The 19,870-nt window shown below is 42.2% G+C and overlaps 1 protein-coding gene across 4 annotated transcripts; it reads left to right on the forward strand.

Annotated features, from left to right (window-relative positions):
- Positions 1 to 236: 236 nt before the first annotated feature.
- On the forward strand, positions 237 to 19,652 carry nfyc (nuclear transcription factor Y, gamma). 4 transcript variants are annotated; one of them, XM_044052497.1, is made up of 11 exons: positions 237 to 326; positions 11,415 to 11,524; positions 11,684 to 11,752; positions 12,662 to 12,775; positions 14,306 to 14,401; positions 15,350 to 15,523; positions 16,888 to 16,956; positions 17,407 to 17,559; positions 17,914 to 18,018; positions 18,109 to 18,168; positions 18,578 to 19,652. In XM_044052497.1, exons 2-11 carry the CDS (start codon positions 11,426 to 11,428, stop codon positions 18,695 to 18,697), a joined length of 1,059 nt encoding a protein of 352 aa, XP_043908432.1. In that variant the 5' UTR covers positions 237 to 326; positions 11,415 to 11,425; the 3' UTR covers positions 18,698 to 19,652. The 4 variants fall into 4 exon arrangements, with proteins under 4 accessions (XP_043908432.1, XP_043908434.1, XP_043908431.1 ...); XM_044052496.1 differs by having other exon boundaries at positions 238 to 326; positions 11,681 to 11,752; XM_044052499.1 differs by lacking the exon at positions 16,888 to 16,956.
- Positions 19,653 to 19,870: the final 218 nt, after the last annotated feature.

Consider the following 19,870-nt stretch of genomic DNA (forward strand, 5'->3'; position numbering starts at 1 on the left):
CACACGGATATGTATATAAAAGACTTTATTTAATCGTCAAGTGTGCATGCGTTTAATATATGATTGAGAAAATGATTGGTAACAGATTATCATATATATATATGTATGTGTATATATGTATATATATTGAGTTTTAAAACATTTTTATTGCAAAAAGATTAGATTCATACATTTGAACTGCCGCTCGAGGAACCTATAACGTCATCACGTTCATACGTGCAGCTCCTTCCGGTTCCAACAGCAGCAGCCATCTTGTTTCCCAGTGCTAGCTAAATAAATTAATTATTACGCCGAGTCGAGACTTCTCTTCGAACCCGTAAAACAGAGTGAGTAAGACATTCAAATTCATATTGTTTGTAAAACGTTTACGTAAATTGGCCGGTGCCGTGTCAAAGTAGAGGCAATCACGGTCACTTCATTTCATTTGCCGTTCTTGACCAATAGACGATTGTTTTGGAAGATGAACATAGGCGCCATTTCCCTCCCCGCTGTCTGAGGCGCTTATTGGTGGCCCGCTGAAGGGATCACGGGTGGTCAGGAAACCGATGCATACTGTCCACCATGTTGGCTCTTGTCGGTGTGATAGTTGGATGGAGTGGCCACTTTGACTGGGCCCCGAATGGCGTCAGTTGCAGAACGAACTTAGCCCTAAAAACCTTGATTGGTGGAATCTAGTTCGAGGTTTGATTGGTCTGAAGGACAGATCCAAACGTTGTCTTTATTGGTTAGACTGGTTCTTCCAAGCTCTGGAAAGCTTTGCAAACTTTCATTAGGTGTCAGGACGCATTGTCTAGGGTGTGATTGTAATTACCTACATTACCTGCACGGCAGTCGGCAATGTGCATCACTAGCAAGCTAACAATAACTTAACAACGTCAGCACCGATCCACAGTCAGTATTACTACCGTGACGCTAAATGTATGCTTTTCGGGTAGATGTCAAAAGTGTTACTTGGCCGTTATGTTACAAGGCTAAAGTGCATTTCAGTGTTTTACCTTTTAGCGACAGCTGTCTGAGTAATGATTAAACATGATCTCGCTTCCACTTGATACCCTGGGAATGTTACGTTGGTTCCGTTGTCATCAGCTAGCCACTTTGTTATCCTTGATTTGAAATTTAGCGACCTAATCAGCGTGCGACACAGTCTGGTACGTCCAAGTTGTCCCATGCCTAGTAAATTATTAATGGATATTATTAATATCAATCGTGTCTTTGTTTTCTCACACGGCTAAGTATTGGCAAATCTCCTCACCTTGATAAACCTTGATGTACATATCCTATGACGCTTAAATAATGAAATATTATACCGCAGACGGGACAGTCACCAAGCTGCACTCAAGTGCTTTGACTGCATTTTCTTCCTGATATGTACGTAATATTAAATGCATTGGGCCTATTCTCATTCAATCAAAAAACACATCTGTTAATATCCCCCTGTGAACATGAGGTTCAAAGATGCAGCCTCTTATACAACTACATTTACATCAGGATTGTTTTATATTTGATTTGAATTAATATTCCAATGTTCTTCATTTATTTGATTGAGGATTGTTATAATCTTTTAATATGAATAGCAAATTATATTTAAATGACTGAATGAGTTGCATTTATAACACAGGGAAAACCAGTCAGATAACAGGTCACGTATTTATGTATGCACACAAAGCAGCCAGATTACCCAGAGGGTGCGCTGTATTTATGAAACTCATGGTAGAGGTTTATCTCTAAACAAGCATCAGAGTGAGCAAACATGTCCCTGCTACGGGCAGTGTGGGTCATGGGAAGGTCTCATTTGTATGGTGACCTTGTCAGGTGTCATTACTGAAGCATTTTGGGTAGCCAGAATGCACCTACAGAGAGAGAACTGTTCTGGCCTAGTGCCACACCGAAGTGATGGATCTTTGTGCTATTCCACTGTAATCATTAACTGGATAGCTGTAGTATGCCTGCTCTAGTCCCAATGCTCCCTTCTAAAATAGAAAAGGGAACATTTAGCTTTGTTTCTCGAGTCTCTATCCTGTTCTTGTGCCTCACTCCACTTGTTCCTCCCCTCCCATCCTGTAACAACTCTCCTCTCTGTCCTTCTCCATCCTTCCGGTTCCCCTCCCACTCTTGGTTTTTCATTGATGGGGCTCTCTTTTCCTCTCTCAGAAGCCTGTTGTATTTCTCACTACCTTTTGATATTTGCAGTAATTTTCAACATGAAGCTTTAGGTCATGCAACCATACTTTGTACAAAGTAGCGGCTACAGAAAGGTACTAATTACAAAATGTGTTCACACCATAAAGTTCTATTCCTTGTCCACACCATTGCCTTAGACTTGTCTTGTGAAATTAATAATATGGTAATGATGCCTCAAAACGACGGATGTTTCACATGAGCAGCACATTGGTACTCCGTCTTGGTATTCCAGAGTTGGTGTTAACTCACCTTATAACCTTTACTATCTTGTAAGGCAACCTTGAACAAGAAGGTCATTGTTTGTTATTGTTGACTTTTCTTGAAAAATGTATTTTTAATATTAGAAGTTGCTATGAGTGAGGTTCTGGAGTCAAAACAACAGTGTCTTTGTTAATAGACTTTTACCCTTATCTCTTAAGCTGTGTTTATCCACAAATAGGATGACAATCAAATACGTTTTGTTTTTTTTGTTCTGACTCCTCCTTGCCATTCAACTCATGCTTTTTAATTTTTCGCAAATATCTGTTTAGCACTGTTTTGTTTGACACCACAATATTGCAGTAAGGTTTCTAAGTTCCATGTTGACTAAAATGTGATCCAACTAATTCATATTCTAAACAAGTAATGAGTAACCATAAATGGAGTGTGTTTTTGTTGTTCCTGTGTTAGCTCATGAATATCATTATAACAAGTAGGTTGGTTAAAGGCTAGATGCCTCTCACGTGTACCAGTGGCTGAGAGCAAGGATGAATGTGAAAGCAAGGACAAAAGGTGCATGTGTGTGGATGGGCTTGTATGCTGGTGCACACGTATGAGACAGCTAGTCTGCCTAGGATGCTTTTGTACTTTAAATCATGTGGATGCAACATGCAGCATCCATTCTGGCACTTCTTTCAGCCAGTGAGAGCCTGCGTGGCTGCCTGCATCACTGTGCTGTCAGCCTGTCGCGGCAGAGAGAAGGCGGGGAGGAGGGAGACATTTAGTTTGACATTGTAAATAAGCAGAGAGCAGTTGTCAGAGAGCAGCCCGTGGAGCCTTTCTCATCTGTTCAGCCACAGAAGAGCCAGGGATCGTGAGAGGACAAACCATGCTGAGGCAAGCCACTATGAGCACACCCGCACATACCTTTCCACAACTTTATTTGCTCTTTTTCATCTACTCTCCCCGCTTCTCTCTCTTCCTCTTTTCTTTTCCCTGACCCCTATCCTGCAGCTCAAGGTAACTTAGAGCAGGAAGTTGGCTGTCTGTAAAAGGGGGTTGGGAGGAGGAAATGGGAGGAGCAGGGGATGTGTCAGAGTTGATTGGTGTGTGCAGTATCCAATAGTATAGAAGGACCCTCTCTCATTAGTGGTTGCAAGTGTAGGACAGAGGTGGGAGCTGGGTGGGAGGCGGGGTTTGAGTATCATGTAGCATGCTAGATTGATTACTCTTGAATGTTAAAGGGGAAGGAGGCTAGAGAATTTAGTCTGAAATACGGGAGTGCAGTTGTACTGTTTGCCTGCTGTTGCTCTGTTGCCTGCCGCTGTGCTAGCTTTCTATCCCCCCCATGCCAATTTCTCTGTGCTGGGCCAGGGGTCAGCTGAAAGACAAATGCACAGGTCACTTGTTGTAGAGCAAGGGACAGGAGTTACAAGGGTAAAAAAGACAGAGGTCAGCGAGTTGAGGATACTTGCTCAGAAAAGAAACGGGACAGACGGGGCTGTGTGTTTATGCAGGAGGAGGACACAGGGGGCTGCTGAAGGAGACAGGGCAATGTGTAAAGGGAGAGAGGGAGAGAGAAGGGGGAGGGTAAAAGAGGGGAGGGGGGTGCTCTTCTCTGTTTGTCCGGCTGAGAACCTTTTTAAAGCCATCCAGTGGAGCCAAAGTGCCTTTTGTCTGTTGATACTATCAGGGGACTAGAGGAAGTGAAGGAGCTTGAGAGAGTTTTTCTGTCAGTCTCTGTGCCTCTTCTTCCTGCTGCTGCTCCCAAGGAGACTCGGACAGTGCTATTCGTTTCCCTGTGTACTGCTCTGCTCCAACAGGGTAGACCACTCACCATGAAGGGCACAGGGGTAAGTCCAATTCCTAAAAACACACACAGTTAAAGAGACTTGTCAAGTTGGTTTAGTGCAGATTTTCTGAATAAAGTCCTCTCCACTGTTCACTTTTTGATGTCTCTCTCCATCATGGTCTGCAGTGATGAGGCAGTGTCTGTCCTTACAGCCCCGTTCTGTAGTACTCTCCTTGGAAGACAGAAGTTGAGCTTTTTGTCTTTGTGTGTTTACATCTCATCCATGCCCTTCTGTTGTCACTTTGCAACAACATTGATGCTGTTAACAGAACATTTGAAATATTATCAGCATTTTTGTCACATGTTTTTTATCCTCAAAGAAACAATATCGTATGGTCTCTCTGCCTATGATGGTCATTGTATTTTGACACATACTTGAGCACTCATCCCGTCATTGGGCACATGTAAGTACATAGCTGCCAGACGTCAGCTTTTTCTTAGTTGTGCTTCACTGCCTTGGTGATATTGATCTCTTGAAGGCCACTGTACCTCAGGATGCTCACATAGCCCTTGCTTTTTTCAATATGACGTCAATGTTTATATGTTAGCTTCCGACAGTAATGCAGATCTCAGCAGTGAAGTATGTATCGGTGTTTGAAAAGAGATTTGATTTATGTGGAGGATATTTCTCCGTGTTGGTGTCATTGTTGGTGTCAGGGGTCTCCAGGGGTGGAGGTGCAGCTGGTTGCAATGACCTCAGGACCCTTCCCTTCCCTGACAGGGCCAGATGCCCAGATGGGACATACTGCGAGTCTGTCAACTTCAGGGCCAGAGGAGGCTAATGGTTTGATCTGATCTCTTCTGATGGAATCTTTGGAGGGTGCTCTGTTCTCACTTGCCTCTGACTAATTTTCTTTCTCTCCCTTCTCTTGCTTCTTCATTGAAAGTTTCCATTGGTCCCTTTTGACAAAACAAAGTCCCATTGGGGATAAAGAGTGAGAGAGTGTGTTTGAGAGAGACAGAGAGGGAGACTAAAAATAAACTTAAGTTGAAGCCCTTGCTGCCAAATCCCAGGCCTGGCTGCTGCATGAGATTTGAATATAATTTGTGCCCTCTCTCGTACCGTAGCTTGTGGGGGGGACACACGAAATGCGCAAACCACTCAGCCATAACTAGGCATTTATTCTTATCACTAAAGTGACCACAACTGCCGGTGTGCGCTTTTGTCCTTGCCTCCTGTCTGTTTTTACATGTGTCCCATTGTCACCAAGGACAGTGTGTGGGGGGGTGAGTCAGATGTATTCCAGTATGTAATATGCAGGTAGCTTTAAGCCCTGCCTACTTAGACGTTAGGGACTGGGCTTAGCAGTGGATGAAGGTCACAGGAATGTGATATTGGCTCCCTGCAGTCTCTCTGTCAGCACTGAGAAGAAAATGTTGCAGGAGATGAGAAGCAAAACTCAAACTGGGATACAGAACACATCTAATATGTTAAGTATGTGATGTTTTCACTAAGCTTCTTACAAAGTACATAGCCTGAACCGCTGGGGTCACTTAAGTGGTGCAGTGAAAGTTGAAAAACCTGTCCTTTTCTATCGCCCCCTTTCCCTCCCCGTTTCTCTTTCATCTGGTGCGCGCTCTCTCTCTCCCTCTCTCCCTCTCTCCCTCCCTCCTCCCTTTCTGTTCTCTCTCTCTTTCTCCTCTGTTGAATGACCTTGGGAGATCAGTGACTAGCACTTCCTGGAGTTGGCTTGAAGCAGAACCAAGGGCAAAGTTTGCAGCTCTGGTTGGTTGGCTGGGTCAGTTCTTCTCCAGCCAAAAGGATGTTACACTGCAGGTCACAAGAGAGCACATCTGTCATTATAAACCTGTCTGTATGCTTTTAATCCCAAAACATTTGTAATGGCCTCTGTGAAAATGTGCATTTTGCAGTAGTTAATCTGTAATTCCTGGCTGGGAAATTCTAGTTTTTTGTTTTGCCTGAGTAAATCATTTACACTGTATGATGTAACCATGCCAGTGTGTGGCATTTGTGATTGGTTCATCGATGTAAACACTTTCATAGAAGATTTGTAAATTTACTTCCTTTGATTTATGTCATCATTCATATCGATTGTTAATATAGTATAGTGATGCATTTGTTGTAAACAGAGTTGCATTTATTTTCTTTCTGCTTAGGAAGCCAGTTAAATCCAAGCAGCCATTGACCTTTATTGACCTTCCTGCAGAACAGTCCTTTCTGCATGACTGACAGTTTGACACAGCAGCCTGTGGAAAACTGACTTCTTGCTTAAGAGAGCAGCAACACTCAACACATGGCTGGTGTTTAAAATGTCTTTCACCTGATATCATAATTTAAAATGAAACTGAGTGATATCCATCCATGTGGTTGCATATTTGCTCTTTGTACAGCTGGATGCGTGTGTGGAGGGGTGCTTTAAGGTCTGACTGTATAGTTATTTTTGTCTCTTTTATTCACTTGTTTAATGTGCCCTCCTTTTCTTTTGTCACAACAAACATGTCCAATTTTTTCATCCATGTTGAAGAACATTCACCAGTTTTTGTAAAAAGAGCCATGTAACATACAGTTATTTAAAGCACTGTAGGAAAATCATATGTATCTCATCCACCTGCTTGCTTTGAAGTATCTCTCTGTGTTTTTGCGTGTGGCTGTGTCTAGATATCACGTGACTCAGTTTGTTTACGCCGCCATGGTTGCAGAAAAACCATATAGTGAAAATAGTTCACTGCACACTTAAAATCCATGGAGATTGATCAGTATCTCACTGACTGAATAAATTTGACTCAATATCCCTATGGTGCTTTTCACAAGTGTGGAAATAGCCGGAGCAGTCATTATTCCAGACCTGCAGTATTCTGACATTTATAACTTTCTGATAATACTGATACACTTTCCCTCACCCTACTTCAAGGAACACTTTGCACAACATTGCAAGGAAAGAATATACAATAAACAAGGTATTAAAGCTAGTAAGCATTGGATTCTGTATCAGATACAAAATAATCACTGCACAGGCAGAATCTGTTGCCTGTGGGCTCCCATTGCTCCATCTAGCTTGAGGTCATTTTATAGCAGTGATACACACCTGCTGCCTCATGGGATATTTGCAAATATGGTAAAATGCTCTCCCCTATATTTGTCCCCACCATTTTGGTATCCAATGGCACAACAGTTATACACCATCTCGGCAAAGATGAGCAGATCCCTCTGTTGCACAAATGGGTTGTGTGTTGTCAGCTACTCTATAGGCCCTCAGGTTGACCCAAACTGCCATGCCTCATTATCTGCCAATGACACTTGGCAAAACTAAACAAGCTTTACATCAATTGTTAGTAGATCTTTGGGGGAATGTAACATTTCACCTTCATTGATTTGCTTAACTGTAGTATCTTTCCAATGACATGTGGAATTGCTTGCAGAAAACGTTGTTTTACTCCTCTAAACATATAAATCAATAAGTGTATGTTTAACTGAATCTTTTTCTGTTATTTTGACTGTCTGTCTGCACTGATCCAAGGTCCTATCAGGATTGTTTGGACGGAATTAAAGGCTGATCTGAAGTTGTCTCAGAGTTGGAGTGAGTCGCCGTGAGTCGCCGTGAGTCGCTGCTTTAAGTGCCTACTTGATGTGACGTGCCAGTAAGCGTAACAGGGAGGGAGGGCTGAGAGAGCAGAACCGGGAGAACATTAGCGCTGATTCAGCTGCTGCAAGTAGAGCAACATTGACTTTCCAAGGGTTAGTTAGAAGAGAGGGATCCAGTGAGAGTAAGTATGACAGGAAGAGGAAATGCACAGCTATGAATGACAAAGAGCAATGGGAAGTATTAGAGAAGAGACAGCGAGAGAGATATAGAGCTGCTGAAAGAGGAAGAGCAAGTTGCTGTGTTAGAAAATGTTGACAAAGCACAGACATCACATTTGTCCTCAAAGATACACACACACATACACACAGAGCTTGGTTCGTACGAAACCCAACACCAGCATCTCTCTGTCACTATGACCTAATCAAGGACAACAGAACCGCAGGGAAGAGGAGAGATGGATAGGGCAGAACACAGCGTATCCTAATAGAGCAGCAAAGACGACCAACAGCATAGATGAGCTTGTCATTTTTATGGCGAATGATGCAGTGCATTATAAAAAGAAAAGATGACATGAAAGCAGAGAACATTTATCTAGAGCAACTTGCGTTGCTGACAACAGTTAGCAGGAAGTGAGCTGAATCTAAAAACATACTTTCAAACCTAGCATAGACTGAAGATCTGAACTTGAACTGCAGAAGCAAATGGTATATACTGTATCACTGCAGATACAGTAAACCATGTGAACTCTGGCTTCCTCTGATATCAACGCCTGGGTTCAACGTTTACGCCCTTCATAATGTTGACTTTTATTAGCTCCCAGGGAGTTTCATAATGAAATTGATTTTATTTGTGTATTGGATCGCCCTTCTCAGTGTTTACGTATTTGACGAGACCAGACTCGGACCATAGAAGGTGTTGCATACAGTCTGCAGAAGATATAATGTTCTGCACTTTTGTGTCAAGATATTTTCTTGCACACAAACATTCCATTGATGGAAAACCTTGGTAAATATGGCAACATTGTTACAGGCAGTGTGTTTCCATGCACAGTTAATGCTATGGTTGCAGCTACTCTAGGTCCTTTAATTGGTCTCTTGTCCTTGTCTCAGTATACACACATGAGTGGGGAATTTACTAATTTTATGAAGTGTGTCCGCCTCTGCTGGGCTAGGTGGGATATGTCCCCGTTTTGCTTGTTAGTGTTGGCTATTATCTGGGTGACCTATTACGTCACAGACTAAAACTACTTATGCTGGAGAATAGTTGTAGTATGTCAAGTGCCCTTCCAAGTATCCATGAACTTTAAAATATTCAATTATTTGAGCTGGCAGAGCATAAACCTGGTCTCTTTGTCAGTCCAAAAAAACACATGCTGAAGTAGCAACACTTGGGGACATTTTGACACTCATTCATACGTTCTTTTATTTTTGACTCTCACACTTCAGCCTGTCTCTCATCACACTTGCTTGTTACCCCCATCCACCCACTGCTGCTGCGGTTAGTATGTGGCAGTGTCTTTTTTATGTTGAAGTTCACAGGGTCAGAGAGAGGGGGGTTGGGATCTGTCTGATTTAAGAACAGCCGTCTGCAATATTTTTATATGAGAGGCAGGCATTTAAGGCAGTGTAAGAGACGTGATGTATACTGAACATGAGAGAGCAGACGGAGCTGTGGCGCCTTGTGCATGGTAGTCATTTTTTATATCAATTGAATCATCTGCTAGTTTAGTTTTGCACCTATCCTCCCCACTGTTGTTACCATGGTAATTAGTCTGATGCTTGTTATAATGCTGTTAAATGAAATGCCTAATCATTTATTTTTACCAGACTACCTGGTCGAGAGAACCGTACAATCAGATGTGTTGTTCAAAATGATCACAAGTGATGTGGGTGGTCAAATGTTGTTTAGCTAGAAAAACAAATGGTTGTCATTGAGTTTATTTTGTTCAACCTTTGCTTGGTCGTGATTCTGCAATGTGACTTCAAAAGAAGTGGTTCCTATCAGTTCACCCATTTAGCAGATGAGGAATAACGCCAATTCCCATCAGTCACAGTCATTCCTGCCTCATGGAATGCTGGGGCTGTTCCAGTGACTACAACATTTCAGTCACCCTTGAAACGAAGCTGGACACTGGAGCATCAGACAGAGAAGGGGAGACATTGTCAAGGTCAATCTAGCCTGACATGTCATAGCCACAAGCATCCCGATTGATTTATATAAAGCCACACCCACTGCCATTCTGTCGCATCGGTTTAGGTTACTTTCTGTCTCAAACTGAACAACAGAGCAGGAGCAGTGCAACGGCGCTTCTTATAAACAGATTTCTTTTTCTTTTTTTTTTTAAACTCAATCGGGTTGAGACGTTGTGTTCTGAATTTCTAATTTAACCGTGTAAAATATTTACAGCTTCACTTAACTGGTAAGAATAAAGGAGCTAATGTCGGCTGAAAGTCAAAACAATCCTCTTCACTGCCGTAACTGAAGCTAAAGTGGGAAACCATAGATGGTGTTTGAATGGCTGTCTCTTTGTATTGTATTCATCTGTCAGTTGGAGCGGTGCTGGCTACATTCATGGTTGTTGCCCAAGAATGTGAAAATAAAAAGATTCCCCATCCTTCTTATACTCTTTTTCTTTGTACTGTCATGTCTCTGTGTGTCTCTCTTTCAGTCTTCTTTGACCCACATATCTAGTTTGCACAGCAGTATGTCAGCCCTGTCTGTCTCTTACCTCCCTACTATTAAAGCCTTTGGCACTTTGTCTCAGCACTGAGTTAATGCCGACTTGGACAAGACCCTACCCCTCGCTCAGTAACATTCACAAACACTCTCTGTCTCTCTTGAGTAACTCAACACACTTTATCTCTTGTTCTGTTGCCCCTGTTTCATTTTCTTCTCCTTGCTGCTCAATCCACTGAGGTAGGGAGGAAAGGCAGAGAGTGAAAGAGAGCGATCCAGACACACCAGGCTCGGCATGCACAGGCAGGCCAATATTCCCCTAGCAGATTCCTGGCATACCATAGTAACCTGCTGGATCATCTTTCAAACTGTCAAGTCCCCTTGCAGAAGCAAACTTTTATATTTACTTGTATAACAATTGGTTTATTTAGGTTTAAAACTTTTTAGTAGTTTGTGACCACATATCTTCGTCTGTGCATCCCTTAGGAGCTAGGAACCTAAGGGATGTTGTTAGATGATTCCCTTGTTTCTCTATGACACAAACACGTGTCCTCCCTGCATGGTGTCGCCAGCAGCAATTGACTTGCACATGACATTAATGTTTGCAGGAGGCGGAGCTGCAGCTATGTGCTGAAGGTGAACAGCGCCATTCATAATCAGGGAATGTACCACCAGTCTGGTGTTGGGTTCATGGACATGTCAACATCCTATAAGGACAAGAATAGAAACCTGTTGGGGATCTATTTTAGATTTCACTGTAATATAATTATAGACTGTAATAAGTGTTTCTGAAAAAGGAAAAGAGCTCTGGGCACTGGGCTGTCACTGATACAGATGACTGACACTTTAGTTTGTGTCCTCCCAACTTAATGATTGTCCTGTCTTGGTGTCATTGTTCCATCATTTTCTAATGATTGTCATTTTGTTTCTTCCTTTCTCCTCCTCATCATCCGTCCATGCAGCAGAGTAGGAGATGTCTACAGACACATTTGGAGCTGCCGGCAGCGATGCCCAGCAAACCTTGCAGTCCTTCTGGCCTCGGGTTATGGAAGAGATCAGGAACCTGACTATGGTATGCGAATAAAATAGAAATATGTTTTATTTTTTAAATATAAATAAAATATTCATAACAGATAGAGTGGTTTTATATGGTTTCAAACAAAGTTAATTGTAGACACTATAACTGTGATCTATTCTTCTGTAACTGACCCTTTTCGGTTCCTTTCAGAAGGATTTCCGTGTACAGGAGCTGCCCCTGGCTCGAATCAAGAAAATCATGAAGCTGGATGAGGATGTCAAAGTAAGAGGAGCGCCTAAATAAATTACTCTAATGAGAAAATGATTATTATCACTGCCAATGCCTCATAGCATAGTGATAACATTGCGTATTGTGGCCATGTTTTGTCAGACCACTTATTGTATTTTTTGTGGCCTTCTGGATTTAACAGTAAAGATTACTTTACAATGGAAAAAATATAAATTGTTCCACAACTACCTAATTGCTGTTGTTAAGTCACTTATTTATATCAAATGAGCATTGTGGTATCTGGATGACTAAAGAATCATAACAGGAAATTATGAAACAGATTTTGTAGCTGCACATATCATTTTGCAAAACAATAGGATATAACCGACCGACTCAAACTCTTTTTAAAAGACGTGTTTGCCTCTGTCCCTATCTTCTAACATGTCGAAGGTTACTCCACATTACATCATTTTATTGTTTCACCTGTTGCTCCAGAATATCAGTCGGCACTGTTCATGGTCTCTAAAGATAAAGTCTTGGAGTGCGTTTGTGTCCTGTCATGTCAAGTGCACTATCCCCTTAGTTAAGCAGCAGCTTAAAGTGGTAACGAGATTGGGAGCTCGCTAACATTTCTGAAGACGAGATCCTGCTGTCAGCTCTGATCTATTCATTTTCACTGCATGTATGCAAGCACATGTGAGTAATGTGGAAACACTACGTTATGTAATCATTGAATGGCTCTCAGGCTGAAGAAGAGGCAGTTAAGCACTCCTAAGTCGTTAGGGATAAATACGGGTTTGCATGTGGCTTGTAACTAATAAAATATAGTCTCTTTGAATAGTGTTTTAGGCTTGTGCAATATAGTTTTTACATACATATTTAAAAACTGTGAATGATGTGTGCTTGATGTTAACTAGCCTACAGGTATATTTAATCAAGTGTAATTCCATCTCCTTTATGTAGATGATTAGTGCAGAGGCTCCAGTCTTGTTTGCCAGGGCAGCTCAGATCTTCATCACAGAGCTCACCCTCCGAGCATGGATTCACACCGAGGACAACAAGAGACGCACGCTGCAGGTCAGTTACTTGTTTTACCTCGATCAAATCTCCCTTTAATGCACTTAACGTCGACTGACCTGTCAGTTTTCAACCTCTCTCTTTCGCTCTCCCCACTGTCACCTTACACTCATTCTCGCAGATATGTTTCTTTACGATGTAGTCATTCCTCCTTTTGTGCACATGCTTGTTTTGCCACCCTTTTTTCTTTTTTAAATCTTCTCCCACACCTTGCACTTCATTGTCTTTTTGGTTTGTTGCTTTTTTATTTACTTTGTGTCTGTGTGCATACACAAGGAGAGGCTCCATACTAGAATCCCCTTGAGAACAATCCCTCTCTTTAGTTCTTTCTCCCGCTACTGACTTTAAAAACAAAGCCAGGCATCTGCTGGTGACCCACATTTCCCGCTGGTGCCATTTTGTCTGCACTACTGTCCCAAAGTTGAATAAGATGGACTCTGGGATGATACAAAGAGAAAGGAAGCAGAGGGTTGATGAGTGCTGAGGGATCAGCTGGGAAAACCAGGCTAGAGGCTTTGTCTCACCTGGATGTCAAGAGGGAAAAACTGTGCAGCAGAACATGAAAGCCCTTAAGTCCACTTTATCCATTCACATACCTATGAGAGATTAGCAGCCCATGGATATATGTGTATTCCAATACAGGTAAAAAAAAAAAGGCTGGAAAAAAAGAAGTCTTATATTGAAGGCCTACTTCGGAAGGTTATTCGCTTTCCTGTTGTCTTGGTTTATAGTCGTGTTCTTAAAGCACAAAACTTTCCATTGTAACCCCTCATTGTCTGTGTAGGTAAAGTATACTTACTATGCAGGTTTACGTGTTAATTGCATTTATACAACAGATGGAACTCGCGACGCTTCACCTCATGAATGTGCGAATTGTTTTTTTCATCCCTTTCCATGTGTTCGCACATACACACACATACGAATAGCCTGAATCCTATTGTGAAGTGGGCACGCCATTTGGGGTCACCATAGCAACGCTCATCAATAGAACAAGTGTAGATGTGACCTGGTGTTACCAGATATTAATCAAGCCACTATAAATAGACAGCAGTGCAGGGAGGGCCACAATGGGGGTCCCGACAGCCAATATCCTGTGGAAAATTCCACAGAGATAGCACACTGCTATGGATATAGGAAGGTGTATAGCAGCAGAGTGTTTGTTTAAATATAGCAGCTTGGGTTTATTCACCCATTTGCCCTAATCTATGGTTAAAATACGTAAAGGTCTGCTACTAATTGCATGTCAAGCTTACAGTATAAGGTTATTTGTTATAAGAAAATGTGCGCAAAACTGTTGGTGAAGGTGACATGTTGAGACTGACCAATGGTTTAAAACCAAAATATAATTTATTTACTATCAAAGAATGAACACACAAGTAGCCACACACATGTTGCCTCTTGTGTGGCTATTTTGAGAGAGTTGACCATATGCACTGTGGCATGTTTATATATAGGTTGCTGCATATATTGAGTTTGCTTAATTAAACTCTGACCCCATCTTTTGACCTTGTCCATCTGTTATGTTTGCAGAGGAACGACATTGCCATGGCAATAACAAAGTTTGACCAGTTTGATTTCCTGATTGACATCGTGCCTCGGGATGACCTGAAGCCCCCAAAACGACAGGTAGAGATGCATACACTTCCAGGGTCGTCTCTCAACTTGCAGTATAAGTCAAAATGTTGGTCTATCCAAAGTGCTGGCATGCAGAGTAAAGTTACAGTAGAAGCTGATCCTTTTGAGTTTTTCCATTGTTGGCAATGTGGAGGGGCTGTAAACATCCTTGACTGGAAGCTGGGGTTTGGACACTGAGGGCTTTCAGTCGGATGTTTGCAGCACCTTGTTGCCTCTGACAGCCAACACTAACCTCAGCATGGCTACTAGTTATATCATAGCTTATAGTTAGAACTGTAACCATAAAGACTCCAAACATGTTTCTTCCTTGGAAGTTTTTAAAACACAGCAGCATGTCATGTTGTTTTGCTGAAGAAGAAAATTTGATGTGCGGTATAATAAATTGCATACCAGATGGAGAGTGGGGATATTTAAAAATGAGTTGTCAAGTAGACCGTCTCCAGGCATGTAAACATCCTACACTCTCAGCTGTGTTGTCATGGAGCTGGGAGAGGGGTGTTTACGCTCCTGGTGATGGAAAAACCTCATCAAGATGAAGTCTAGCTTAGTTACAAAGTAGAATGACACAGGTCATGTTGACTGACAATTCAGTTTTCCAGAAAACAAATGTATATTACACTGGACATTTAATACAGTTTTATCATGTAGATTACTCCTAGCTCATCAGAGTGAAACTATCACTACATTCCACCTTGCATGGTCCAGGCCTGCAGTGTATGGTATTGACCCGTATGAAGCCTGTAATGGAGCTTACCTACAGATTGCATTACTCCTTCCCAGCCACATCCCATCAGTTATTTATCACACTGGCTCTTCTCTACTGTTACACCTGCAAAAATAATTCATGGAGATGTAATAGACTGATAGGCCATCTCTGATGCGTGTGTGTGTGTGTGTGTGTGTGTGTTTACAAGCATTTGTTTTATGCCTCGTCTTCAGGAGGAGATGCGCCAGTCAGTAGCTCCAGCAGAACCGGTGCAGTACTACTTCACCTTGGCACAACAGCCGGGAGCTGTACAGGTGCAGGGAACACAAGGTCAGCAACCTGGGGCACAAACGGCTACGACCATCCAACCTGGACAGATCATCATCGCACAGCCTCAACAAGGACAGGTACTGCTAAGACCTTGTTCCAAGATGGTCTTCTCCTCGAAGTTTACCGCAAAGCACTTCCGGGTACACAGGACATGCCATAATTTAGACAAGCAGCTTCAAAATGAAAGCATACTGCAAAAGGCTTGTGAGTGAGGGTTTGCCTCTTTGCACTGTATTGTTGAAACATACATGTACACCGAGAACACGCAACAAATACCATGAGTTGCACATTGCCAATAGTGCGGTCATAACGTTTTTCAGACCACACAATAGCAACTCTGTGTCCATGTTGCCACTGAGCAGCGCCACCTGAATGAAATGAATGAAGCAGTAAAAGTTAGTTATCAAACACTTTTTATGACTTTACTGCTCTTCCTCATCAACTCACTCACCGACACAACTATCTCTGTATAGTTGTGAGGATATAATTCCTTACCTTTCCCAGTTTTTAACCTGTTCGTCAGGACTGGCCAAAATATCCTCACAAGCATAGAAAAATGAGCATGCACTCTTACAAAGACGAGTGAGAGTACAGAGTTCAACACTTTTTCACTTCGCAGTAAGATCATATTAATGCACAATTAGGAAGACGGGCATTCTTTTCCTACTGCTTATGCTCCAAGGCGCAAGTCTCTCCACACTGTCTCTTTACGTCATGTAGCTGTGCTGTGCTGCCGTGGTTCTTCATGCTGCTTCAGCAGACTGCCTTTAGCTGAGCTGTCATAGTCATATACAAGTGGACTGATTCACCAATGCTTCTGCTTCTGCTGCTGCTGAGTGTAGAGAGGCCACACTGTGATGCTCACCATACACAGACCTAATTGACGCCTATTTACGAGGTAACTCCTTAACAGTCAGGCCTCAAGGTAGCAGGTGAAAATGAAAACAATTAAAGGTGTCTGGTTTATATCCTCCCTGATAGCTTACCTGCTATCCAACTTTTCTGAATTGCTCAGGGTCAGCTTCAGGTTTAGTCTAGATTCAATTGTTGGTGTTGGAATTTAGAAGTTTAAAGAACAAAAAAGGTGTAGAGATCTAAAATAGTGAACAGTGCTATCCCCGTGTATCCGTGCATCAGTATGCAGAGCTTCCAGTGTCACTAGTTGTCACTGTTGTGTAATTGTCATTTGTACTTTTTCAAAACCTCAGTTGCTTTAATGTATGCCACTGCTAACATCACTGTGAGGTACATGCATTTTAAAAACCTCATCTATACCCTGCTGTTAGGTGTCATTTACGGCTAATGTCACTGTTCGCTGCATTGGCATTGAAGCTTTCAACGTATACACACCCCACACATGCTTATTCATGCATTCAGTTGTCGCTGCTTTCTCACTGTGTGTCTTTGTCTCATTTTCTCATTCTATCCCGTCGGCCATCAGATGCTGCAAGGTGCCACCATGCAGCAGTTACAACAAGTGCAGTTGCAATCACAGGGCACACCCATCACGGTAAACACTCATGCACACAAGCATTTGTATGTTCATTAACCCCACACACAAACTCCCACTCTCTCACACACACACACACACACCCCACAACACTGGTTGCCTGTTGCCTGTGAGCTCTGTCCTGCTCAAATGACTGAGGTTTGCAGTGATGGATGCAGCCTGAGATCAGGTGGCCTCTCCTCCTGGATAGTGTGTCAGACAGAAGAGAAAGAGACATCTCAAAAGCTGCATTGTCACCTTATGTCCCCTCGTCCTTTGCGTCTGACTGCTGACAATAGATATGTGTGATATTTAAAGACACATGAGCTTCATGCTTCTGGTTTAAGTCACGTTTCAGGGAAGTTGGTGATCTTTACGCTTTACAGCATATGCTATGCTTTTGTCTCCTTGTTTTTCTTGCTCTCCTTTTTAACCTTTCCTTTTCTGTCTCTTCTTTTTTCCCTCTGTCAGAGTGCACCAGTGACCATGCAGGTGGGTGAGGGCCAACAGGTACAGATTGTCCAGGCCGCGCAGGGTCAGGCTCAAACAGCTCAGGCCCAGGGCCAGACCATGCAGGTCATGCAACAGATCATCACCAACACGGGAGAGATCCAGCAAATCCCGGTGAGAAAGGACACCATGCTGTAACGCATAATTATGGGAACGATGGTGTTAATAGAGCAAAGAAGGTCATGCTGTGCATTTCAGGATTTGGTTAACACATATGGAAAGAGTCTGTGTTTGTTGCTGTTTGTTGTGGAGTAGTGGGACTGCACAAACATGGTGTTTTTAAAAAAAAAAAACACAAAACACTCCATCCTTCATTGTTTGACATACAGTTTATAACCTTTATGAATTGAGTGATTGATTCTTCTTGCTGCTGCTGTTTCGAGAAGGAAAATGGCTGTGACCTCTGCATTTGAATGACCTTTTTGCCTCAACTACGCTTTGTCTCCCTCTTGTGTTGCTTGAGTGCAGGTGCAACTAAACACGGGCCAGCTACAGTACATCCGTCTCGCCCAGCCTGTCTCTGGAGCACAAGTGGTCCAAGGACAGATTCAGACTCTTGCTAACGCCCAGCAGGTAAACATGGTCAGAAAGGAAACTATCCAGTAAACCACACATTGACGTCGTTGAATTGTTTCTTTTATTAAAAAATGGTTTTGTTTTCAGATCACACAGGCGGAGGTACAGCAAGGACAACAGCAATTCAACCAGTTTACTGACGGACAGGTAACAACTGCCACAGATATGTCCGTTGTGTCGAAGCTGTATTAATGACAGTGACATTTTGAGCTACACATTTAGTTCTGTATTTGCTTTTGCTGCCAGGTGGCACTCTACTATCATTTCAAGCTGCTAATCAGTGCTTTTACAGTTGTAATTTTCTCCTTCCTGGCTAAGATACACAGTAATATCAGTAACTTATAATCAGTTATTGTCACAGTAAGCACAGTCATTCTTAGATGGACATGTATTTTGTGATCCTGAATAGAATTTGTAATCCAAACAAGTAAGGTGTTTTATACCAGAAGCAACCTAAACGGCACCTTCATGAACCCAATATATATATTTAATATCCTCAAAGACTCCAGCTACAATTAAAAACCCTCATCCCTTTTTCCGTCTTTCTGTTTCACAGCAGTTGTATCAGATTCAGCAGGTGACAATGCCAGCAGGACAAGAGTTGACGCAACCAATGTTCATTCAGTCCACCAACCAGACAGCTGACGTACAGGCCACGCAGGTCAGCACTGAATGAGTCCATCCCAAAACCTTCACTACATGCACACGCACACACACGAATGCACACACACACACACACACACACACACACAAACAAACACCAGCCCATGTGGTGCCAGATGCCACCACCTTCGACAAAGGACACCCGAAACTCTTGATTTAGAGCACTGCTCATTTAGATGATAGACATGTAATCTTGTAATGCTAATTTTCCTGGAACGAATCTGTAACACTGGATCCAAAACCAAAAGTACACAGACGGACTCATTTATGATCACATGCTTCAATATTGTTTACATTTTTTTTTTTGTGTACTTCTTTCATCCTGAAATTATGCATCTACTGCCACAGTCAGCTGTCTCTCCACCAACCGACTATTCTTGTCTCTGTCTTGTCTGAGCTCCACATCATTTTTATTTTGTATAAACAAAGTGAGCTAAATTATGCCGCCTCATTGGAGCTGAACTGGTGGAAGTGCCTGCGTGCACGATGTTGTCCTGTCATACCTGTGATCACTGAAGCCACCAAATCCTTCGTCTCCACCTTCCTTATTGTTTTTCATGAAAAATATGAATAGAAATTAAGCCATATACCTCACTTTTTACGGACACTCAATCTAAAGGGATCATGCAGCGTTTTTGAGATTAATATAAAATGTCATGTAGTTTAATTGTGTTCCTCACAAATGATGAAGCATGACTTTTGGTTGCAAGAGCATCAACCTGTTAATGTTAACTGTGTATGTGTGCACGCTTCTGGTCTCAGTCATCTTTATGCTTCCATTTTGTTCCTTAATTCACCGTGTTCTTTCACCCCAGCTCTTAGAGCAGTGAAGCTCTTCTCTACATTTGTGTGGTTTCACACAAACTTCTTTGACCAGTTGGGTTTGGAGTCTGGTTTAAGTCTCATGTAAATACACATGACTCCATCTGGAGAAAAAAAAACAAAAACCCACACCCCTTTTATGTATTTTTTTTAATGCAAGTGTCATTGGTTTTGAATTGTTTGACCTGAAATCTTCCCCATTGTCTTTTTGTACAGTAATGATCTCAATGTTCTTGTTGTTTTTGCATGTAGTTCCAACTGCCAGCATGACATGCAATAGATAGGTACAATTTTTATTTTTGATGTTCCTTTTTGTAAACAAACTTTGTTTGTGAGAAAAAAAAAATAAATAAAAAGAACTTGT

Source organism: Solea senegalensis, linkage group LG20, assembly GCF_019176455.1.
Source record: "Solea senegalensis isolate Sse05_10M linkage group LG20, IFAPA_SoseM_1, whole genome shotgun sequence".
Taxonomy (NCBI): domain Eukaryota; kingdom Metazoa; phylum Chordata; class Actinopteri; order Pleuronectiformes; family Soleidae; genus Solea; species Solea senegalensis.

Bases quoted from the DNA above. Each gene is read 5' to 3' on its own strand.
- nfyc (XM_044052496.1), top strand. From the start codon at position 11,426: ATGTCTACAGACACATTTGGAGCTGCCGGCAGCGATGCCCAGCAAACC. The intron at 14,402-15,349 runs GTAGAGATGCAT...CCTCGTCTTCAG, and splicing joins TGAAGCCCCCAAAACGACAG to GAGGAGATGCGCCAGTCAGT. The intron at 15,524-16,887 runs GTACTGCTAAGA...GTCGGCCATCAG, and splicing joins CACAGCCTCAACAAGGACAG to ATGCTGCAAGGTGCCACCAT.